Source organism: Bos javanicus, chromosome 3 (genome assembly GCF_032452875.1).
Source record: "Bos javanicus breed banteng chromosome 3, ARS-OSU_banteng_1.0, whole genome shotgun sequence".
Classification (NCBI taxonomy): domain Eukaryota; kingdom Metazoa; phylum Chordata; class Mammalia; order Artiodactyla; family Bovidae; genus Bos; species Bos javanicus.
Genome location: NC_083870.1, coordinates 23,384,739 through 23,408,759, shown reverse-complemented (window position 1 = coordinate 23,408,759; position 24,021 = coordinate 23,384,739). Strand labels below are relative to the sequence as shown.

Below are 24,021 nucleotides of genomic sequence, written 5' to 3'. Positions count from 1 at the left end.
CAGAGGTGGTGGGGAGTGGCAGATGGGTCTGAAAGGATATGAGGTCACACTGTGGAAGGCAGACTGGGGTATGCAATCTTTTATTCTATAGGAAATGGGGCATGATTGGCTCTTTATGAACATCTTTGGTATTAATAACTTAGTAATACTGGGATGAAAGAGGGACATGTGTAAGGAGGCTGCTGCAGGAGACCAACTTAAAGAGCTTGAACGAGAACTTGAATCTTAGGCTGAAAAGAAAGGAAGTGATAAATGATGCCTATTTTGGAGGTTAAGAAAACCAAGTTTGAATAGTTGAGAGGTAGTAGGAGAAAACTGAGGAGTCATATGCAATTCCTGACTTGTAGCTGAGGTAAAGGAGTGGCAGGTGATGTCTAAAAGTTAGAAATGCCTTAGGAAGCACAGGATAGGTTTTAACTTTGAAGGCAGTAAGATGTTTTAAGTGCACTAAAGTTTTACGGAATACTCGAAACACAGATATCCAACAAGCAGCAAAATAACTGGATCTAGATCTCAGTGTGAGCACAGACAGGTACATTTGGAGCCATCGGTAACACAAGTGAGAGCTGAAGCCCCAAATACTGAAGACAAACTAGAGGAGCTTGTTCTTGAAGAATTCTTGCAGTGTTTGTAATGCTGTGTAAAGGGATTCCTTAAACCAGGGGCATATCTGCACTGACTGATAAGAGAACACAGTATGTTATGAAATCAAGAAGGTAAGATAAATTAAGATATAAGATATAAAAATAATGAGTAAGTCTAACAGTTCATTTTAAAGCTCTCACTTACAGAAATAAAGCTGTAGCATAACAGTAACTCCTAAGTAAAAGCAGCATCTAGGGAAATGAAGTAAAATGGAAAGGAATAGAAAATGTAGGGGGGCGGGGGAAGAGAATGAGCAAAAGGACATAAGAAAAAGAGGGAGATTTTAAAAAATCATTTTGCTAAATCTTAAGTAAATCAGATGTAGAAAAATGCTGAGTTAACATTAAAATCAAATGTAAAAGGAGCAAATAAAAAGTGTTACAAACCAAGAATGAGAAAAGGCCACAAGAACCCAAGAGTAAAAATTACTAAAAAGGAATAAAGGGAAAAATGACAGATAAGGAAATGAAAAAGATAGAAATAATAAAATGAAATTGTATATATATACAAACAAAAACCTTTTCCAAAAAATAAAAATAACCCTACAGGACAAAGTGAGATAGTGCTTAGAACAAACACGTCTACATCATAAGTTAGGAACAAACAGTATATGTAGTGGTTGGAGGCCTATCAGAGCTGGTACTTCAACTTGCTATGTGACCTTGGGCAACCTGGGAAAATGGTTATGAGGGGACTGTAATAAGACATGTAAAATGCCTAATAATGTGCTCAGTTAATGAAGGTTATGGAAGAAAAAAAGAATTAGTCCAGTTTTGATGAGGATATGGAACTCAAATTTCCAACAACTTTTCTAATCTAAAACATGGATTCAATCACAGCATTTGAAATAAACTTTATTAAACAGAGTGATTAAATTGCTCAAGACAGTTGACTGTTGGGTCAACCCTACCTGTAATGATTAAAAGGATGTGGGACTCAATTTGCTCCTTCTACCTCAAACTATGTCACACATGCTACAAACTCTTCTTTGGGGACTTTTTAAAAGTACAAGCTATTTGGTTCAATTAGTTAATGTGCAATTATAGTAGTAACATCTGTACGACCTCTGTCTTTGCCTTTTGCTGAGCTAAAAAGACAACCATGTATGGCTCAGTCACTTCTGCTAAATACACTAACCAAAAGCCTTAATTGTGTGGCCACCACCATTCAGGCTTACCTAGTGGCTCAGATGGCAAAGAATCTTCCTGCAATGTGGGAGACCCAGGTTCAATCCCTGGGTCTGGATGATCCTGAGAAGGGCCCGGCAACCCACTCCAGTATTCTTGCCAGAGAATTCCATGGACAGAGGAGCCTGGTGGGCTACAGTCTATGGGTCATAAAGAGTCAGACGTAATTGACATCCCCTTCTCCAGGGGATGTTCCTGACCCAACAATCGAACTCCCTCACTGCAGGCAGATTCTTTACCATATGAGCCACCAGTGAAACCCAAACCAAGGAATACGATCCCCCCAAATCTCATTCTTTTAACTCATGACTTTGCACAAGTCACTGACTCTGTAAGGGAAGTCACACTCTCCTTCTCTTACCATCCTCCTTGCCACAGTAAATTAGGTGTCCTTTCTTAATGTGCCCTCGACAACCCTGAACAGCATTTATCACGTTCTATTTTAGATGTCTGTCTGGTTGCTGGTTGATTCCACCTAATTAGATCTTCGCACTTCCTCCAATAAAGAACACAAGTAGGAGCCATGACAGTCCTGCTCTCTCATTTTCTGCCATCATAATCATTAACTACTTTATCTCTTTGTTTCTCATCCCCTACCCCATATCATTTTTTAATTAACCCTCTGAATTTAGGTAGGAATGTATCTAGAAGAATATGTGCATGTAAATTAACTATAGTAGATAACAAAGCTTCACACTGAAGGGAACATTCTAGAAGTATTTATTTCATTGCTGACCACTTGGTTGCAGCATGCAACTCTCAACAACGAGCTGCCACTCACTCTCCACTCCTACAGAAGTACCAAATGCTATGGTACTACTATTTAGGTTTTCAGCCTTTCAAAGGCTTTTATTACCAACATCATTACTTAGGGACAAGACTTTTAGGGACTTCAAGCACTTATTCTCTATAAAAAGTAACTTCTTATTTCATGCACAAAACTCCAATTGGCAGAGAGAGGTCCAAAGTGGGAAGAAAAAATTTTTATTCTAGTTCTATAAATTATCAGGAATAAAATAAGCATTTCTCCTTGCCTTGTTTTAAAGAAAAAAAAATTTTTTTTCTCTATCAGGAATCAGAACAGTAGGTTTGATGATCCTGAGTTATAAAATTGCTTACTGGTTAAAGTTCTTTCCAAAGATCTTAAGAAGTAAGAAGTTGGTTCATTTTCCTGTACAATTTAAAGAAATATTTGCAGTATGTGTAGGAATTAGAGGTTATATTGTAGACTCTTGTGACAATATTTAAAAGGCCTATTCTCCCTATTTAAAAAATTCTACCTCAGAAAGTAAAAGGAAATTCTCATCATCCCTGAGCAAAAAAGGGAAAATTCAGGTACTTTTATTTGTTAACAGAATGTACTGTAAATGAGTTGCCTATCTCTAGAACATTCCTAGAGAATTACATAACTGAAGCAGATATGAGGTGCTCTCAGATTTTCTTAGATAAGTATGTTTAGTAGTTTGAGTAGTTCTGAAAATTTTCAATTTAATTAACTATGCAACTGATTATCTTCCATTTTGAAGTTTGAGAATATACTGAGAGGATACTTATGGGAGATGAAACTATAGGGCTCAGAGCAATTTAAAAAACCTTAGCAAGCTGTGGCAGGAGGAAGAGTGGGGAAAATCGTAGTGAAGAAGTGAGGAAAGAGGACAAAGCTGTAGTGATGAGCTGGCCTGTCTTCCCTCTAAGTCAGGGGCCTCTGGCTATATGCTATACTCACTCTTATATTAATATAAACCAGATGCAGAAAAATAAAATCAAGAATGTCCCAAACTAATTTTAAGTCTTTTAAGAGTAAATGACAGAAAACGTTTTTGCTTCTTAATCAAGGAGTGCTATAATATAATTTCAAGGCATCTTAATATAATTCATTTAACCCTAAAGCAATTGTGCAATAAGCAAATTATCATAAATGAAAAACAAGGTTAACTTTCTACAGGGGCCAACAGACAGGGTATCTTGCAGCACAGCAATTAACCTTCACATACTGGAGTCTTGTTTAAAAGGCCATCAAACAACTCAGATTCCTGAAAATCACAAATGTCACCAACGAAAGGAATGTTGATTAAACAGAGTCAAAAAACTTCCTGAAGGACTGCCTTCTCTGAAGGGTTTCAGACTTGCTAGCATAAGTTGGTTAAGCCAAATCTCACTGACGGCTCCATTAGAGAATGAGAATGCCCCAGTCAGTGCTGTTTGAAAAATGTAAAACACTGGGAGGGGAAAAAAACAAATAAAATAATCTACTGTTCCCTAATGTATATGGCTTAGCACCCAGAGAAAGCCTCTGCCCCGGAAAGACACTTTCTACATAGGGCTAAGCTTCACTAAATGAGGTGTAATCTTTCATTTTCAGGACATGTCTTTTCTTGCAAGGTCTTTAGAGGCAGAAGTTCCACTTGGATTCTAATACACATCTCTGTGCGCTCAGCTTCCTGAAAACATACACCTGCCGGGTTCTAGGTTCTCCCTTGCCAGTGACTGGATTCACTACTTCACAGCCACCAGAAGCGCACATACACTATTAACATGATGAAAAATACAGCTACTGCTGCAAGTTTGGCGTAAGTGGAACGCATGTTCAAGTACTTCGCATCCTGGCGGTATTTCTTGGACAGACTGGACAAATTGTTAGCCTTCGAATCCAATGCTGTCAAAAGGGAAAAAAAGGATAACATTAATTAGTCCCTTAAAGTATTTTATCAACTGTATTAAGAACAAAAATAACCCAAATGAGTAGCACTACTTCAAATCATGAAGTTTAAATTATCTTTTTTTTTTTGAAGTGTAAGGTTGTATACACTGATTAACTCATGATCCCAAAGCACTGTAAAATCTAAAATGCATTTTCAAATAATCAGTTAAACTTATGTTCAAATTCTTGAGGCTGTAGAGTGAGTCCAGGGTCTGACCTCAGACCCTAGTTCAAATCTCAGCTGTACCAATCATATGATACTGGGCAATTCAGCCTAAGATCCAACTTCTTTGTCTATAAAAATAGGGAATATATAATAATAGTAACCATACCATAGGATATCTGTAAAGTGAGCACAATGCCTACATGATGGTAAACACTTGATAAATGTTAGCTGATAGCAACTATCTTCATAATCTCTTAATGGTTTAAATCATATTCTCTCATATTTTGACAAATGATAATCCAGGTAAGATGAAAAATTCAGGTAAGCAGAAGATTCAATGAACCAGACACTGAGTATTAACCTGTATCTCAACAGTGACTACTACCAAATTTCTAAAACTTTTCACATGGTAAAGACTATTATTATGAAGATAACACTATCAGAAATTGTATTTTAGCAGATATAGGAAAGCTGTATTACAACGAAAATACAATCACAGGTGCTAGAAAACCACCAATATCTACTAAATTAAGCTTTTTAGAATCTTCTGCAAAGTTTTTTTTCCTATACGAACATTTGTAATGTCATTATCTTCTTTTAATTGTTAACTAAGCACTTAGAGAAATAACCAGATACACATAAGCTAAACCTGGCTTAAAATATATGACATATTTTTAATAATAAAAACAAACTCTGAGTTTGGCATAAATTCTAATCAAACTTTTCACTTCTTTAAATTTTTGAGAAACTATTTTGCAATCTGAATCTATTTGGTCTTCCTTGGAGAATGCTTTTGGGCTATTTGGAGTTGCTTAATAGGGGCTGGTTTTGATTGAGAAATGTGGCATTACTTAATAACACAGGCATGTCAGCCATTTCGAAATTAGTAACTTGTCCTGTAAGAAAAGCACCTTGTCATGCAAAAAAACAGTTAAGGGATGAGAAATAGCCATGACAATACTGCAAGGAATTTTTCCAGTCAGTTTGACAGACTGGACAGAGGTTTTTAACTACTACAGTGTTTCTTACTATATTCCTAGCGCCTAGAACGGGATCTGGCATATAGTCAGTGCTCCATAAATAAGTATTTGCTAAATGAATCTAAATCTGCTGAGAAAAACTGGGAAGAGAAATAAATATTAGGTCATATAAAGTAAGCAATAGTTATGAGAATTTCTTTACATATGAACATTGGAAACAGATGGTATCATAAAAACAAAGCTATTGCTTGGAGAAGTCTTATTTAGCGAATATTTATGTTGTGGGCACCATGAGGAGTGCTAGAGGGTACAGTTACGATCAAAACGTACATGATCCCTGTATTTGTGCAATCTACACTGCAGTAGAGTGACACACCTTTGAATAAAAAAATAAAACCTATGCCTTAAAAGAAACAGGTATATTTAGGTAGTAAAAAAGGCACAATTTGATCTTACACAGGAACTATTCTTGGGTCTTAAATGCAAAGCTGACTAGCTCTAAAACAAAAAGAGAAAAAAGTATAAAAGATAGATTCTTATTATGGAGAAGCCTAAAGAGGAAGAAGTCTAGTGAACTCCGGGAGTTGGTGATGGACAGGGAGGCCTGGCGTGCTGCGATTCATGGGGTCGCAAAGAGTCAGACACGACTGAGCGATTGAACTGAACTGAATCTTCCCACTGTCTTCATTTATGCCCTGTTCAGATATGCTTTTTCTTCCTCTTAAAATATCACTCTTCACTCCTTCCTAATCTATCAAAATTCAAGAAATCTTTCCTGTTCACTTATCTATTTCCTTCTACATTCTTTTAGCTCTTATTGTCTATATATCTATGTGCTCAGTCGCTCAGTTGTGTCTCATTCTTTGTGATCCCATGGACTATAGCCTGTCAGGCTCCTGTCCATGGGACTTCCCAGGCAAGAATACTGGAGTGGGTTGCCATTTCCACCTCCATCGGATCTTCCTAACCCAGGGAATGAACTCACGTCTCCTGCATTGGGCAGGCAGATTCTTTACCACTGTGCCACCTGGGCAGCCAGTATAAATCTACATAATGATTTACAACTATCATTCTCTGAAGATGAACAAGGACTCCATGGACCAACAAATTCTGCCAAGTACTAGCAGTATAAAAAGCTAGTAAGCTACTTTTTGTAAGCTATTTTTTAGCTTTGAGTAAGCTACTTTTCTGAGTCTTTGCTTCTTTATCTGTAAAACTGGTTTGATACCATCGACTTCACATGGGATTACTCTAAAGAATAAATAAAATATATGTAAAGTCCCCTTACCATATTGCCTAGCACAATGTAAATGTTCAATTGATGTCTGTTACTCTGTGACAATGTTTCTTATCTTCCCAATCACATGGAGTTTCTTAAGGGTAAAAATGTACTTCATTTTTAATCAGCATATCAACACTACAGCAATTAGCAAAGCACTAGAAGGAAATCCCATATACTTTTGATTAATTGAACAGTTTATAAATTTTGGCTTTAAAAAAGTTTCCTATACTGGTTTACTTTGTCCTGAGTAGAACCTGTGAGTCTGCTACGATGAAAATTTATATAGACTCACTTATCCAAAAACTGATGTTTAAAGAGTATGAAGCTATACACTGGGACAATTGCTGACTATACACATGAAGGTTAAAATCATAATAAAGGAAAACCCATTTATTCACTGGAGAAGGGAATGGCTGGAGAAGGGAATGGCAACCCACTGCAGCATTCTTGCCTGGAGAATCCCAAGGACAGAGGAGCCTGGCGGGCTACAGTCCATGGGGTCACAAAGAGTAGGACATGACTGAAGTGATTTCACATGCATGTATTTAATCATGAATATGTAACAAGCCTGAATGTTAAAAATATACATTAAGGCAACTACCTGTGATGATTACTGTGAAAGAAATAAAATAAGTATATAAAATAGATATAAAACAGCGTATATGCTCACATTAAACACTTAGGTAACATCTAAACATTAGTTATATATTTTAGGTAAATTAGTACACACACATACACATACCCCATGTGCTAAAAAACATTACATGCTTTTTTACATTACGTAAAATATGTAAGTGTTTAAGAATTTGAAGGAGTAAGGAGATTAATGTGTCAGGGGCTGTAAGGATCAGGGAAGGCTTCTTTGAAGAGGCAGTTCTTATCTAGAGTTTAAGGAAGGTCCAGGATGATGAAGACACTGAACAGGCTGAGGCAGAATGTTTGTGAACCAGGGAGAATGAAACACTTCTGCGATCTCCTTATCTTCCACAATAGAGAACACAGTGCCTTGCACATTGGCTGCTACGTGGCTTCAGTTGTGTTCAACTCTGTGCGACCCTATGGAATGTAGCCCACCAGGCTCCTCTGTCCATGGGATTCTCAAGGAAAGAAAACTGGAGTGGGTTGCCATTTCCTCCTCCAGGGGATCTTTCTGACCCAGGGAACCTGTGTCTCCTGTGGCTTCTGTACCGAAGGCACATTTTTTAATGCTGAGCCACTGGGGAAGCCTGCCTTGAACATTATAAGTATTCAATTAATAGTAACTGGATGAATGAAAAGTAAGTTGAGACCAGACTAGATCTTGTAGTCACAGGTCTTAGAAGTTTTTCTGCAGAGGAACGCCTTGATGAAATGGTATTTTATAACAGTTGATCTGGCAGCAGTAAAGTCTCCTGAAGCAGCTACTTATGAAACCATTGCCATAAACCACTGACAATGTCCTCTCACTCCTCTTTTCATTTTCCTTAACTTATGTGTTTCTATAAATACTAATCAAATTTGGTAAATACCTGGGAAACAGTAATTGTTTCTTACATGGAATGAGACTTTACACTGTTCCAACTCAATAGAAACTAACCACACTAGGAAGAAACATATCATATTGGAAGCTTGTCAAATAATCCACTTTGGAGAAATGAATTCTTAATAGTACTAGGTAGAATCTGACAGCATAAACAGTAACCCCAAATAAGCTATCCTTGCCTGTGGAATAAGAGCCACTTGCTCATAAGACTCGTACTGCTTTTAGATACCTGAGAGCGCTTCTCCCCGCTGTAACACTTCTTCAATATTCGCCACCATGATTCTCTGCACATCTTGCAGTTCAGTGTTGATGGAGCCTAGGTTTCTCCGAGCACGACTGTCAATGTAAAGCTTCTTGGTTTTCTGAATGTAGGTATCTATAATGATGAAGAAAAGTGACTGTTAACAATTTTTTTCATGTCCATCAAAGAAGTAGGTAAGAGTATATTCTGAGTTTAGTCCTGGTTTTGCAACTGTCCATGATTAACCAGACTCTTGAATGAGTATCAAGTGTGACAGGGAATTTCCCGAAATATTACTGCACGCTCATTCATGTTTGCCAATGTCTGCATATCATAAAACTATGAAAAGAATAATTAATAAAGATTATATTTTCAACTTTTAGCTAAAATCTTAAAGATAATGTATTGGCTACCCTTTATTTGCCCCTTTAAACTGCCTCCCACCCTTCTGCACCCTGCCTTCTGCTTTGGGAAGCTAACCTGCATGAATTACATCAGTGGGTTTCATGCTGTCTAGCTTCCAATTAGGTTCAGCCAAAGCGGACACCCCAAGAGCAGGGAATGAGAGTGGACAGTGACAGTGGTTCATTCCTCTCTCTCCTCCCTGAGAAGTCATCTTGGGCTGGTAGTATTTCTCCACCAAAAGTTACTGCTCCTTTGAAATTGCCCTCTTCTATAAATTTTCTCCTTCCCAGTTCCAGAAACTGCTCTTATCCATTCAAGCCTAGGTTTGATAACAATTACCATGCTACTGGTCTCAGGTTACTGTACCTTACAGTTCATCTATAACCCTTTAATATCTCTGTGTACAATCTTTTAAGCTAATTTGAGGGTACCAACTATTTCCTGTGTGACTTTGGTACAGCAGTCTTATTTTTTTCTTGGTTTTACTGAACTTCTATCGCCTACAAAAATAAAAACTGCAAAACCAGACATGATAAAATTAGCACTTGGAGAGTTTAGTTTTGAAACACTGTAATGCTTTGCTATAATACATTTTCTTTATTTCTACAAAGCAAGAGGACTCATTTATCTAGCAAACTTGAAACACTTCAGAAATCCAGAGGTAGTATTCAAAACCAGTTTATTTTTTAACTAAAAATGTCAATGATGTAATCTAATCATACTTGTTCTCCTTTCTTTTACTTACAGGACATTTCCTTTGATATGTCACCATCCTATATTTTACCAGCTCTGAGCAATGAGTCTTTCTATAATTCTTGTACAAATATGGACACCCATGCTCAATGCTTCTGCCTATAGGAACTGTTGTGCCCCAATACCACATATCTTTTAGTACTTAAATTAGAGGATCTTGTTCTATTAAAAGAAACAAAACACCACTCTTTCTGATTTCCAAATTCTGATCTCCATAAAATGGGTCTCACTGTGACTGTGTGTGTGTGTGGGGGTGAAGACACTGAATTGGGAAAAAGAAGAACTCAGCAATTACATGTCAATCTGGATCTTCAGGCAGTTTTTTACCCTAATGAAGAATCAAAACAAATTACAAAAAAGAGCAAAGGGCAACAAGCTCTATGGGGAAAATATCGAAAGGCCAGAGAAAATTATTAATACTTATGTGAAGGAAGCCTCATTCACTCAAAAGGAAAAAAGACATGGAATAGGAGAAGAGGCAGAATCCAAAACATTAGATAAGCTTTAAAAAAAAAAAGTCAAATTATATCACTAGCTTCTCTACACTGTCTACTCCCCTGACAGAGAAGTAAGGCACAAAAACTTACCAAACTCAATAAAGGAGTAGGGTCTAGACACAGTTGGCACCTTCTTCCCATGCTGTTCATCAAATTCTGAGTGTAAATCTTCTAGGTAGGCAAAAGCCAGCTTCTTAGGGAAGGCAGCTTCACACAGAACCAAATAACATACTCCTTGTTCAATAATGTAACTGAAGAGACAAAAATGAAAAAAGCAAGGAAAAATTGTTGTAGATTAATAACACTCCCAACAGTCTGAAACAGACTCTCAGTGCCATACAAACTTTGTTTTTGGTTATTCTACCCGGCTTGCAGGATCTTAGTTCCCCGACTAGGGATCAAACCCAGGTCCGTGGCAAGGGAAGGGCAGAGTCCTAACCACTGGACCACCAGGAAATTCCTTATACAAACTTGAAAATATTCAAGCCAAAATCAGAAAGTCAATTACAAACCATAAATCACTAGAATTAGAAAACAAACATCTTCCCATTATTAGAAGCATATTCCAAAAGGAGTATTTAGACATACTTATTCATCACATAATTCTTCAACTAAAATATCTTAATACTTAAGACTTTTTCTTGAAAACTTAGGGGTGTGACTCCATCTGCCCTTTGATCATGTATAGTAAACAAGTAATAATATACACACATTTAAACTTTTTCCATCTGTAAGAATTGTGGAACTGGAAATTTTTGTGAACACTAAAAAGTTAGAAGTTAATGTCACAATGATTACTGGGTACAGAAAACACCAATCTCAGGACTAATAATAGTTCCTAATTTCTAGGGTAGAAGAACTCTGTATTAATTGCAAATTATTCAATAACAGAACTGACTCTTCTTGTGAGAGTGAGCTCCCTGGCAGCCTTCAGTTCAGTTCAGTCGCTCAGTCATGTCTGACTCTTTGCAACCCCATGGACTGCAGCATGCCAGGCTCCCCTGTCCATCACCAACTGCCGAAGCTTGCCCAAACTCATGTCCATCATATCATCCCTGGCAGTCTGGAGGAGACTATATTACTGCATGTCTGAGATATTTTTGGAAAGAGGCTGGCTACTCAGTGGTTTTCAAATGAGTTTGTAGCCACAGCACTCTTTATTTGAGCCAAAATTATATCCAGAAGACCAATATGTATAGCAAATAAAGTCAGAAGTTTTTTAGTTTAAGTAGGAGTTTAAGGGTCCAAAGCATTACACACATCCCCCATCCCTTTCCCTTCTATGTGGCTTCTAAGGCACCCCAGAACTCCACAGAATGGAGTCCCCTTTCCTGAAAACTTGCTTCCTTTTTTCTGCTCTATAGCACTTCTTGTCCTAGGTATTATAGTACAGTATGCATATGTGTCTCTCTCTGCTATAATAAGAGGACAAGCTAAGAATATTAAAGGCAAGACTTAATACATGGTCTGGCAAAGAATACATCTTTAGCAAACAGCTCTTAGATGCCAAATAAGGGAAGAGATAAGATTATAAAGAAGGAGGCAGAAGAAAATCTCTTTTCAATTCCATGAGATCTTTCCTAGGTCATTTGTTCCTAACCCATAGTAAAGATAAAAAATACTATATTATAATTGAGCATCTCTAACATTATTTATGGAGAAGGCAATGGCACCCCACTCCAGTACTCTTGCCTGGCAAATCCCATGGACGGAGGAGCCTGGTAGGCTGCAGTCCATGGGGTCGATGACGGTTGGGCACCCACTGAGCGACTTCACTTTCACTTTTCACTTTCATGCATTGGAGAAGGAAATGGCAACCCACTCCAATATTCTTGCCTAGAGAATCCCAGGGACAGGGGAGCCTGGTAGGCTGCCGTCTATGGGGTCGCACAGAGTTGGACACGACTGAAGTGACTTAGCAGCAGCAGCAACATTATTTAGAAAGGAAATAATGTGAAAGGAAAGTTATGACCAACCTAGACATCATATTAAAAAGCAGAGACATTACTTTGCCAACAAAGGTCCATCTAGTCAAGACTATGGTTTTTCCAGTAGTTATGTATGGATGTGAGAGATGGACTATAAAGAAAGCTGAGCGCCGAAGAATTAATGCTTTTGAACTGTGGTGTTGGAGAAGACTCTTAAGAGTCTCTTGGACTGCAAGGAGATCCAACCAGTCCATCCTAAAGGAGATCAGTCCTGGGTGTTCACTGGAAGGACTGATGTTGAAGCTGAAACTCCAATACTTTGGCCACCTGATACTAAGAGCTGACTCATTTGAAAAGACCTTGATGCTGGGAAATATTGAAGGCAGGAGGAGAAGGGGATGACAGAGGATGAGATGGTTGGATGGCATCACTGACTCAGTGGCCATGAGTTTGGGTAAACTCTGGGAGTTGGTGATGGACAGGGAGGCCATCAGGACTACAGGCGTGCTGTAGTCCATGGGGTTGCAAAGAGTCGGACACGACTGAGCAACTGAACTGAACATTATTTAATGTTGAAATAACTTACAAAACCTAATGTTCACTATTTTCTTAACCAATAGGCCAGAGTCTTATTTTGGTTTTGATTCTGTATACTTGTTTGCTTATTCTTGATGAGTAGAAGGTTGGTTGGTTGAGTTAAACACAATGGGTTCTTCCTAGGTCTATATTATCTCAGTATCTGAGCTCCGAACATACTAAGGATTATTTAGCTTATCCTTTCTTATTTTCCTCTGATCTTCTTGTCCTCTTTTTTCTTTTTTAATCCTGCCTGTTTTAGCACCTTCAAACTTGACATATAATTAAACACTTAATACCAATTATTTGTAGGTAATTTGAGACCCAATAAAGTCCCTTTGATCCCTCTCTCAGCTGTATGCATTGTCTACAACCACTGATTTGTTGTCGTTGCTGTTGTTGTTTAGATGCTGTCATGTCTGACTCTTTGCGACCCCATGGACTGTATCCTGCCAGGCCCCTCTGTCCATGGCATTTCCCAGGCAAGCATATTGGAGTGGGTTGCCATGCCCTTCTCCAACCACTGATTAGATGCTCTTAAATTATCTTTTATAATTTTCTATTCTCTAAATAATAAATAATACCTATTGACTATTCTCTATGTGCCAGACAAAATGTTAAGTGATATACAGGGATTTTCTCATAAACCTATGATTCCCTATTTTATAGAGGTAACCGAGGCCTAGTAAAATATATGTGGGCTGCTCAAAGTTACAGTGTCAGTAAATGTTTAAGCAAGTGTACTAATCTATGTGTGTCTGGCTCTAAGAAGCTCCCAAAGCAAAAGTTATCTATTACTGCATGATACATACAGCATTACTGGACACAAGATAACAGGGTGAATTACTGTACACAAACTGAATACAGAAACCAAGATTTCAGTTTTGCAAAATTAGAGCCAGGAAAGTTGCCTCCACAGAGTGACTCTATTTTCAAAATTACCTTTGCATTTGAAAAAAGTTACCATTCTTCTCAGGTGTAATTACTGTATTTCATACTTAAATGATCACAAAGAAATCAAGATTATACTCACTGAAAAGTCATGGCACCAGCTTCCAAGGTGCATCTGGTAGGGGACTGTTCATTCAACTTTCGAAAGAGCTGCTTAGCCTGACTCTGGTACTGTTGAAGGTCCCGGCCAGACTGAAAGAAGACACCTTCATTTAAGAATGTTCCACAAAAAAAACAGTAGCAATTGGTAAGAAGTATCATGTTTTGAGGACGCTATGTAAATAAGGTCTTTCATTTATAGGTTAATAACATTAATAAGATTTAACAAAATAAAAGTGGCCTACTTTCAGAGAAAAAAGGGAGCCCAAACCCTGAGTTTTTCAACAAAGTCACATTAGTTATTTTCTAAAAAGCAAAAATACAATCCTCAACTGCATTTAAGGTACTTGCTGAATCCATTTCCACTGTGAGGTCAGTGCCCTCCTCCTAACCCACTTCACTTGCATGGTTACTGCCACAGAATCACACATGTTCTATACTCAGTGGAAAGTCCTGGGAAAGACAGAATGAATGAATCTCATTTTTATGCTGAAATATCATGCAAAATCTTCCATAAAGTGTTACAGTATTTGATGTATAAGCAAAACTACGTGTGTGCACCCATCACTGTAAATTACTATGAACACTGTAACTGCAACTAGGTAAAAACAAGGAAGAGTCAGGATGAAGACTGGAAAGTCAAAATATCCTTTACTAAATAAATCTATTTGGTTTCCAAGTTTGGAATGCAAACGTCTGGATAGCAAGGGATATGTTCATAAAAAAAATGAAAATAGTAACATTTGGATGACAGAATTACAGGCAATATTTTCCCAAACAATTTCTAAATGATTTCACAATTTTTTTTTTTTAAAGAGAGGAAAAAGTCTACTGGGGGAAAGAGCAGAGTCATTTCAAAAGGAGAAAATCATATCTCAATAACCTATTAGACAAAAATGGAAAAGAAGTGCATGAAGAGTAAGAAGCAAATATACTTTATTGATCCACATACTGGGGGAAATAAACAATTGCTGCTATGTGATGGGAAGGAATTATTTTATTTTACATTATTTATTCTAAATTGAAAGATATAACACAGTCTCTCCTTGGTAGATGCTTAATAACTAAACGTTTAAATAGAAAAGTATACTGGGTTCTCCCAGGGATTGGACCTAAGGTCTAACTATGAGAGAGTACAAAGTAGAACTTAGTGGATCACAGCGATCCACTGAACTGAGAATAAAACCAAGGAAGCAAAAATAAAATCATGTAACTGGCAGATAAACAAACATACAAGTATAGGATTTTAAGCTATATTTAAAATAGTGAACTAGAAATGCGCACTAAGATATCACCTCACTCCTGTTAAAATGACTATTATCAAAAGGACAAGATATAACAAGCATTGGTGAGGGTGTGGAGAAAAGGGAACCCTTGTGCACTGTTGGAAGGAATGCAAATTGGTGCAGCCAAAATGGAAAAAATATGGGGGGTTCCCTCAAAAAAATTAAAAACAGAACTACTGCATGATTCAGCAATTCAACTTCTAGGTATTTATCTAAAGAAAATTAAACACTAAATTAAAAAGATATATGCATCCTAAGCTATGCTCACTGCAGCATTATTTACAATAGCCAAGATATGAAAATAACCTATAATAAGTGTTCAATAGATGAATGGATAAAAAAGATGCAGTATATATACACAACGGAATAGTATTCAGCCATTAAAAAAGAGTGGAATCTTGCTCAAAAAACAAGCTCACAGATAGAGAATGGACTGGTGACTGCCAGAGGGGAGGTGGGTGGGGGAGTAGGCCAAATGAGTAAAGGGAATCAAAAAGCACAAACTTCCAATTATAAAACAGGTCATGGGGATACAGTGTTCAGCATGGTGACTGTAGTTAATAATACAGTATTATGTATTTGAAAGTTGCTAAGACAGTAAAACTTATATGTCTGCATCACAAGAAAAAAAAAGAATAAACATTTTCATAACTATTTTTTCATGATGGAGAGTAACTCTCTCATAGACTTACTGTGGTAATTTCACAGTGTCTACAAATACTGAATCATATTGTACATCTGAAACTAATATAATGGTATATGTCAATCATAACTCAAAATAAAATAAAAAATGGTGAGCTGGAAATTTCAATATAAATAAGGAAGTAAATAAGTATGAAGTGAACCAGGCAGAGACCATTAGAAGTATCAATTTGTAGTTTAACACTGTTTTTATGGCAATGACTTATAAGGCTGTTTGCCTGAGAAATACTCCTACATTACCATATATAGTTATATATTAATAACACTTTGTAATAATTAGTAGTATAATATATAGTGACATTATTGTATTAAACAGTAATGCCAATATATATATTGCTTTTCTCACGACTGGCCAGCCAGTTAGGGAGAGTGAATACCATCACATGCTTTGAACTAATGCCCATATCTTATGTTCCTAAATTTGAGTGGTAGAGTCAATCTGTTTGCTTAAGCAATGTTGTTATGTGGCATTCCAAAGATATCTGACCCCACAACAATAGACACCAGAAAGAAAGAAAGAAAGTGAAGTCGCTCAGTCATGTCCGACTCTTCGTGACACAATGGACTGTAGCCTACCAGGCTCCTCTGTCCAAGGGATTCTCCAGGCAAGAATACTGGAGTGGGTTGCCATTTCCTTCTCTAGGGGATCTTCCCGACCCAGGGATCGAACCCAGGTCTCCCACATTGCAGGCAGATGCTTTAACCTCTGAGCCACCAGGGAAGATAATAGATACAAGGGATGCAAGTAAAGTTGCTGCTGCTGCTGCTGCTAAGTCGCTTCAGTCGTGTCCGACTCTGTGCGACCCCATAGACGGCAGCCCACCAGGCTCCCCCGTCCCTGGGATTCTCCAGGCAAGAACACTGGAGTGGGTTGCCATTTCCTTCTCCAATGCGTGAAAGTGAAAAGTGAAAGTGAAGACGCTCAGTCGTCTCCGACTCTTCTCGACCCCATGGACTGCAGCCTATCAGGCTCCTCCGTCCATGGGATTTTCCAGGCATGAGTACTGGAGTGGGGTGCCATCGCCTTCTCCGAAATAAAGTTGCAGAGGCTACTAAAAATGTATTAGTTGCTCAGTCATGTCCAACTCTTTGTGACCCCATGGACTGTAGCACACCAGGCTCCTCTGTCCATGGGATTCTCCAGGCAAGAATACTGGAGTGGGTTGCCATGCCCTTCTCCAAGGGATCTTACTGACCCAGGGATAAAACCTTGGCTACTAAAGTGCCAAGAAATAATATCAACATAGATCAATGATTTTCAACTCTGGCTTCACACTAGAATCTCCTAGGGATCTTAAAAACACTATTCCTGCTCAGTCTGCACCCCAAAACCAATTAAATCAGTGTTTTGGAGGCAGGACTCAGACATTAGTATCAGTAAAATAAATACAAACATAAAAGTTAAATGTAAGTTTACTGACAGCTAAAGGCAGGGGAGACCTTTAAAGGAAATAGTTAAATAAATAAATGGCAAATGAAATTCCACCATTGTAACAACGTGGATGGACGGAGAGGGTATTATGCTCAGTGAAATAAGTCAGAGAGAGAAAGACAAATACTGTCTTATCCCTTATATGCGGAATCTAAAAAATAAAACGAATATAACAAATCAGAAACAGACTCACAGATAGAGAATAGACTAGTGGCTACCATTAGGCAGAAGGAAAGGAAGAAGGGCAAGACAGTGGTAGGGGCGATTAAGATGTACAAACTATTATGTATAAAATAAATAAGCTACATGGATATATTGTGCAGCACAGGGAATAATGGTATTTTATAACAAATTGAAGTATAATCTATAAAGATACTGAAGCACTATATTCTAAGTGTGAAACTAACATAATATAAACCAACTACACTTGAATTTAAAAAAATGGCAAAAAACTGTTGGTCAAATGAAGATTGGTACAAATCCTTTGACTTTATAAGAGGCATCGTAAACATTACTGCAATCTGAGAGAAACACAGAGACAATGGCCAAAAGCATGCTACGATTTCAGGAATTTACAACGAACAAACCAACGATGCCAATGTACAGTACTGGGGACATACCTACATAGGAATTATGACACGCCAACCAACATTTTACACTGCTGGTTCAGTTAGCATCACCATTCCTGGGAACACGATGCTGGTACAATCTTTCTGGTAGTCATTCTGACAATATGTATTGGAAATTATAAAATTTTGCACAGTGTTTTATTAACAATTCTACATCTTTGAAAGTATACATACACATCATATATGTGTTAAGCAAACAACTACAAAAACATAAAAACAAAAAACATATGTTCAATAATAGGGTAGGGGATGGGTGACATAACATATGGTATATATTTATATAATGGAACCATTATATACAGAACCATCAAAATGATGTGTAATATTTAATTATATGAGCAGACATTCATTATACACTGTGAAAAAATTAGGTTATTACCTAATTATTATTAGTTATTACCCATTATTTAATTTTAAACACATACACAAAGATTAAAGTTAGATACCAAGTGGGTATAATTTAAGTAGGGATTACTTAATTTTACCACTACTTTAGTTAAAAAAAACAAAAATCACCATTAACTTCTTGGTCCTTTTGTATTTACTGAATTTTCTACAACAGTCACAAATTAACTTTATGTTGAGAAAATTATTCATTCATCAATGTCTACTTGTTGCCTATCTGCACTTGGGGCCAGGAAGGGAGGGGCCAGGATTTGTGCCCAGGCAGTCTACCCCTGAAGCTCCTACTCCTGTGCGTGCTATACAACCTCTACAATTAAAATTGCTTCTGTGATGGTCAAGCCACATTCCAAGTGATATCTTACTATTTAATATTAAATCTAATTCATGGGAAATGCTCAAGACTACATGGCAACTCTGAACTATTGATAGATCTCACATAACAACATAATCATGGCTTTAGAGATAAACCCTTGGTTTGCTTTTAAGATTACAGTCACAAAAGGCCCACAGTCAGCCAGCCTATCTAAAAATAGTTAATTAGATGTCCTAATTCTATTTTCTACTTCGTCTAAAACAGACTTGATGAAACTTGTACAGAGTATAAAGGAAAGACAGCTGTTAGCAATCCAATAATAAAGTGGATGTGAAAGTATTCACAAATTCTGAAACTTGAGATCATCAGTATATTTAGGATGCGGTTCTGTACATAAAATATAGGAGGTACAGGGTAGTAAACTGCCACACAACCACAATCCGTTTTATTGCTGTTACCTATGACTGCTGGTGGGCTTCCCTGATGGCTCAGATGGTAAAGAATCTGCCTGCAATGCAAGGTTCAATTCCTGGGTCGGGAAGATCCCCTGGAGAAGGTAATGGCAACCAACTCCAACTATTCTTGCCTGGAGAATCCCATGGAGAGAAGAACCTGATGGGCTACAGACCATGGGGTCGCAAACAGTCACACACAACTGAGTGACTTTCACTTTATGACTGTTGTAGTTGTATCAAATGCCATCTTTCGTCTTTACAATAATGTTTAGCTAAGCCCTTATCATTTTTAAATCCCTGTTAAGCTCTACTGATCAAAGGCCAGCAGCACCAAGAACCAACCATCTTTCTCTAACAGCCATAACAGTAAGATGATTAATCAACCCTCAATGACTGAGGGAGTGTGGCAGTTTAACAGTACAACAGACCATCTGCTTCTTGGAGTTCCCTGCTCTGTACTCAGTTACGTCTACACCTTCTTTAAGTCCACAGAGCTGAGACACAATGAGAGAAGACAACAGGGTGTATTTTGAGGTAGAACAGAAAGGTAAAGAAATTGCAAACAACTGAAAAGGAGAAATACATCAGAAAGGGAGAAATAGAGTATCACTTAGTGTAGTTTGGAAAAGTTCATCTCTCTACCTTAGGCTTGTATTTCTAGCTAAAGCATAGAGAAAATAGTGCATAAGGTACTCTTATCTTTAAAAAAAAAAATGCTCTATTGTATTACTTGAATAACTGTTCATCTACAGTAACAAGACAGTTTGTATAGGGACTAGCATGGAGTAACTACCTAAAATATAGAATCTATTATTAATGTAAATAACTGAAAGAATATATTTATTTGGCCTGGACAATTAAGATACTTAACTATAAAACTATTTGATCAAGATATCCATTTCTTAAAAAGTAATTTCCAGACTCCCAAGAAGTAAATACATTATTAAAATATCTTAGAACAAAGCAGTAAAGTGTAACAGTTAGGTACTAAGGCTCCAGTGTAGAATCAGACAGATTTGGATTAAAAGGAACAAACCAGTGGTTACCAGTGGGGAGAGGGAAGGAAGCAAAGGCACACTAGGGGTAGAGGATTAAGAGGTACAAACTACTTATGTATAAAGTAAATAAGCAGCTACAAGAGTATACTGTACAGCTCAGAGAATATAGCCAATATTTTATAATAACTACTAATGGAGTCTAACCTTTAAAAACTGTGAATCACTATGCTTCACACCTGAAACTTATACACTGTGAATCAACTATGCCTCAATTAAAATTTTCTTTTAAAAACCAAAACAGTGGTTCTCAACCAAGGGTGACTTTGCCTATCCTCCCCAAAGATGACATGCAAAATGTAAGAAATATTTTTGGTTGTCAAACTGGAGGGAGGGTGGTGGTAGTGCTATTGGTATGTAAGGTGCAGAGGCCAAGGATACGGCTAGACATCCAGCAACTCACAGGACAGTTTTCCCGCAACAAACAATTATCCATTCCAAAATGTCAAAAGTGCCAAAGTTAAAAACCCTGATGACAGAAGTATCAAACCACTATGTTATGCATCTGGAACTAACACAGCGGTTGTAGGTTAATAAGGAAGAAAGGAAGGGGAGAAAAGGAGGGAGGGACAAGGGAGGGGAAGGGGAAGGAACGAATCCCAGTGAAAAATTCCGTTGTACTACTTATGCTGTGTGACTTAAAGAGACTTTTCTTTTCTTAGCCTCAGAGCTTCCCTATCTGTAATTGTAGATAATAACAGTACCCATCCTAGCAGTTGACATAAGGGCTTCCCTGGTGGCTCAGCAATAAAGAATCTGCCTGTCAATGCAGGGGACATGGATTCGATCCCTGGGTCAGGAAGACTCTCTGGAGGAGGAAATGGCAATCCACTGCAGTACTCTTGCTTGGGAAATCCCATGGACAGAGGAACCTGGCAGGCTACAGTCCATGGGGTCACAAAGAATCAGACACGACTTAGCAACGAAACAACAATAGCTGGTATGAAGACTAAATGAAACCATGCATTTAACAGACTTAGCGGAATGGTTGGTATATAGCAGGCACTCTATGGGCTTCCCAGGTGGTGTTAGTGGTAAGGAACCCACCCACCAATGCAGGAGACCTAAGAGACACAGGTTCAATCCCTAGGTCAAAAAGATTTCCCTGGAATAGGGCATAGCACTCCAGTATTCTTGCCTAGAGAATCCCATGGACAGAGGAGAGTGGAGGGCTACAGTCCATAGGGTCACAAAGAGTTGGACATGACTGAAGCTACTTAGCACGCATGCATAGGCACTCTCTCTAAATGTAAGGTGCTCCATTTTAATAGTAAAAAATAAGTCAAAGATTTATATTTTTGCAGATGTTAAAAGTTTAGAAAGGACGTTATCATTCAAAGCCAAAACTGCTAAAGGAAATCACTACAGAATTACCATCATAAAAATATTTTTGTGTAAAATATCTTTCCTTTTCAATTAAAGCAACCCATCTTGGTAGACTGATACCTAATTCGGAATTATGAAACACACAGTATAACCAACTAATTTTTTCAATTAAGTGTCAAGGCAAAGAATAAGGGCCTACTGATATTCAGACCTTCAGATCTACTTTATATTCTTTGCCCACACTGGAATTCAAAGCAATAGTTGGAAAACTGACCAGATTTCTGTTCCCTTGTAAAAACTATTTCTTAGTCAAATTTCATATCCTTCAAGGAACATTTCCTCACACCATCTCCTTTGTTTCAAATCATGTTCTGCATTCATTTTAATAATTTCACTCCTTCTGCATAGTCCAAGAAAATGTTTAATGCTGGAGAAGAGAAAAATACTTCACAATTCAAAGTTCAGGGCATGCTATATTTTTCAGATTTTATATTAGCTTAGACATTTTTTTGTGTAGTGAATAGAAAATATTTCACTCAGCATAACCTACTAAGCAACACAACAACTTCACAATCTGTATCGCTGTTCTCATAAAAGTTAAAGTAAATGTATTTGCAAATCAAACCTAAAAGGGCATATAACCAAATAGAAGCTTTCTCAATTAGGAGACACTAATATTGGCTTGGATGTCATTCCTTTTGGGAAGACTTTCCTGATGTCCAAAAATCAATTTAGATACCTTTTTCATATTCAATCACAGAAACTTCTTTCTCCTCTACAGCAATTATCTACATTACAGTTATCTGTTAGTGATCTGGCTTCTCCACTAAACTGTAAGCTCCATGAAAGTAGGGACTATGTTCCCTAAGCCCCTGCATGAACACCATGCTTGGCACACCTGATGTGCTTAATGAGAGTTGGTTTTTTTCATGAATATATGAATGAAAGGTTAAAAAATACGCCAAAATATTTTTTTCTAGAACTCAACTTTTTTTAGGCCTTGAAAGTTTTTTTTAATTACTTGTATAAGAAAGTAAAATAAAGTTGATCACTTTAAACAAATTTAAATAAATTATATAAATTTCATTCTCAGCCTCCTTTCTTCCAGAATTCCCCAACCTTATTTCCAGGAACTGGTCTCACACCAGAAACTTGCCTTGTGATTTTAAGGCACAAAGCCTTTTCCTGTGAAGCTATCTAGGGGTTTTTTCTGGGACTTTTTGTTTGTTTGTTTTAATCAATGCAACATATTTTTGACCACCTATTATACTAAAACTGCTATTGTAAAAGCTATGGGAAATACAAAAATGACCAAGATTTGTCATCTGCCTACTAGGAAATTTAATTTATTGAAAGACAAAGGCAAAAGTACAAGGCATTATAGAAATATAACACAGGGGTCACAATTCCAACAATAAGAATTTAGTAAGGCTTACTGAAGGAGGTGGGAATTGGACATAACTTTGAAAGAAAGTACTGTACTGAACTTCAAACAGGTGCATATATGTGGCAATATTACCACATCTGCTTTCAATAGATGTCAGCAAGCTAGGTCAAGGATCAGGTGCTACAGAAAGGAGTTAAAGAACTAGGAGCTGATTTTCCCCAGGACGTGTCAGCCTTATTAACAGCAAAAAATCAGAAACCCTTAATTTTAGCAGAGTCCATAAGAATTACAGAACACTGGATGATCACAATTAGCCAAACCTACCCCTTCTCCGGAGTGTTTTTCTAATAAGAAATAGGTAAGATAAAAATCTATCCCCGCCTTCAGCAAAGGTTAGTTTTCTCCAGGTAGTTTTCTCCACTGTTAAAAGAGAAAACGCACTTCAGAGGACTCAGAAATGCCTGGGAAGACTCAGGGGTCTCCCGCGTCCTAACAAGGAATCCGGGGCGGACAGCATAGCGCTCTGGCAGGAACTTGGGGTCCTGAGGATCTAGCAGCTCACCTGTTCGTCCTCCTGCATCGAGGCGGCCAACGGGAGCCCGTCCGCCACTCGGGCGATCATCGTGAGCAACACCATCTTTACAGGCTACGGAGACCCAACACTGGCCCAGACGGCCGTAGATGTGTCTTGACTTGCTCCGCTGGGACAACAGTTAAACCTCTACCTCAGTTGCCGGAGACACAGCTGCTCGCGTCTCCGCTTCCCGCTGAGGTGGCCGGAAACAAGCTCCAGAGCTCTCCACTACCGGTCCCCAGAATTGGCTTCCCATCGGGAACCACAACTACAGGCACACTAGTTCCGTGATCTCTCCTTACACCTTCAGAAACTCCTAAGGCCCCGGCCACTTTTCTGAATTTCCAGCTTTGAATAAGCCTTGACCCGTGAGAGGGCGTGGCACACAAACTGAAATAGAATTTTCTAGTTTCTGATACTTTAAGTTGGGGGAGAGGGCTGGGAAGGAGGGCAGGAGTTAATGGGTACTTAGATGAAGGGTATATGAAAAAACTGACAATCAGATGATATATTTTCATATTTAT

At 37.9% G+C, this 24,021-nt stretch overlaps 1 protein-coding gene across 1 annotated transcript; it reads right to left on the bottom strand.

The window, feature by feature from the left end:
- Nucleotides 1–1,483: 1,483 nt before the first annotated feature.
- On the bottom strand, nucleotides 1,484–23,848 carry SEC22B (SEC22 homolog B, vesicle trafficking protein). Its single transcript, XM_061409027.1, has 5 exons — nucleotides 23,486–23,848; nucleotides 13,917–14,026; nucleotides 10,470–10,630; nucleotides 8,713–8,859; nucleotides 1,484–4,488 (listed from the first exon to the last, which is right to left on the bottom strand). The coding sequence occupies exons 1-5, from the start codon at nucleotides 23,558–23,560 to the stop codon at nucleotides 4,334–4,336; spliced, it is 648 nt and encodes a 215-aa protein (XP_061265011.1). The 5' UTR covers nucleotides 23,561–23,848; the 3' UTR covers nucleotides 1,484–4,333.
- Between the last annotated feature and the right edge of the window lie 173 nt (nucleotides 23,849–24,021).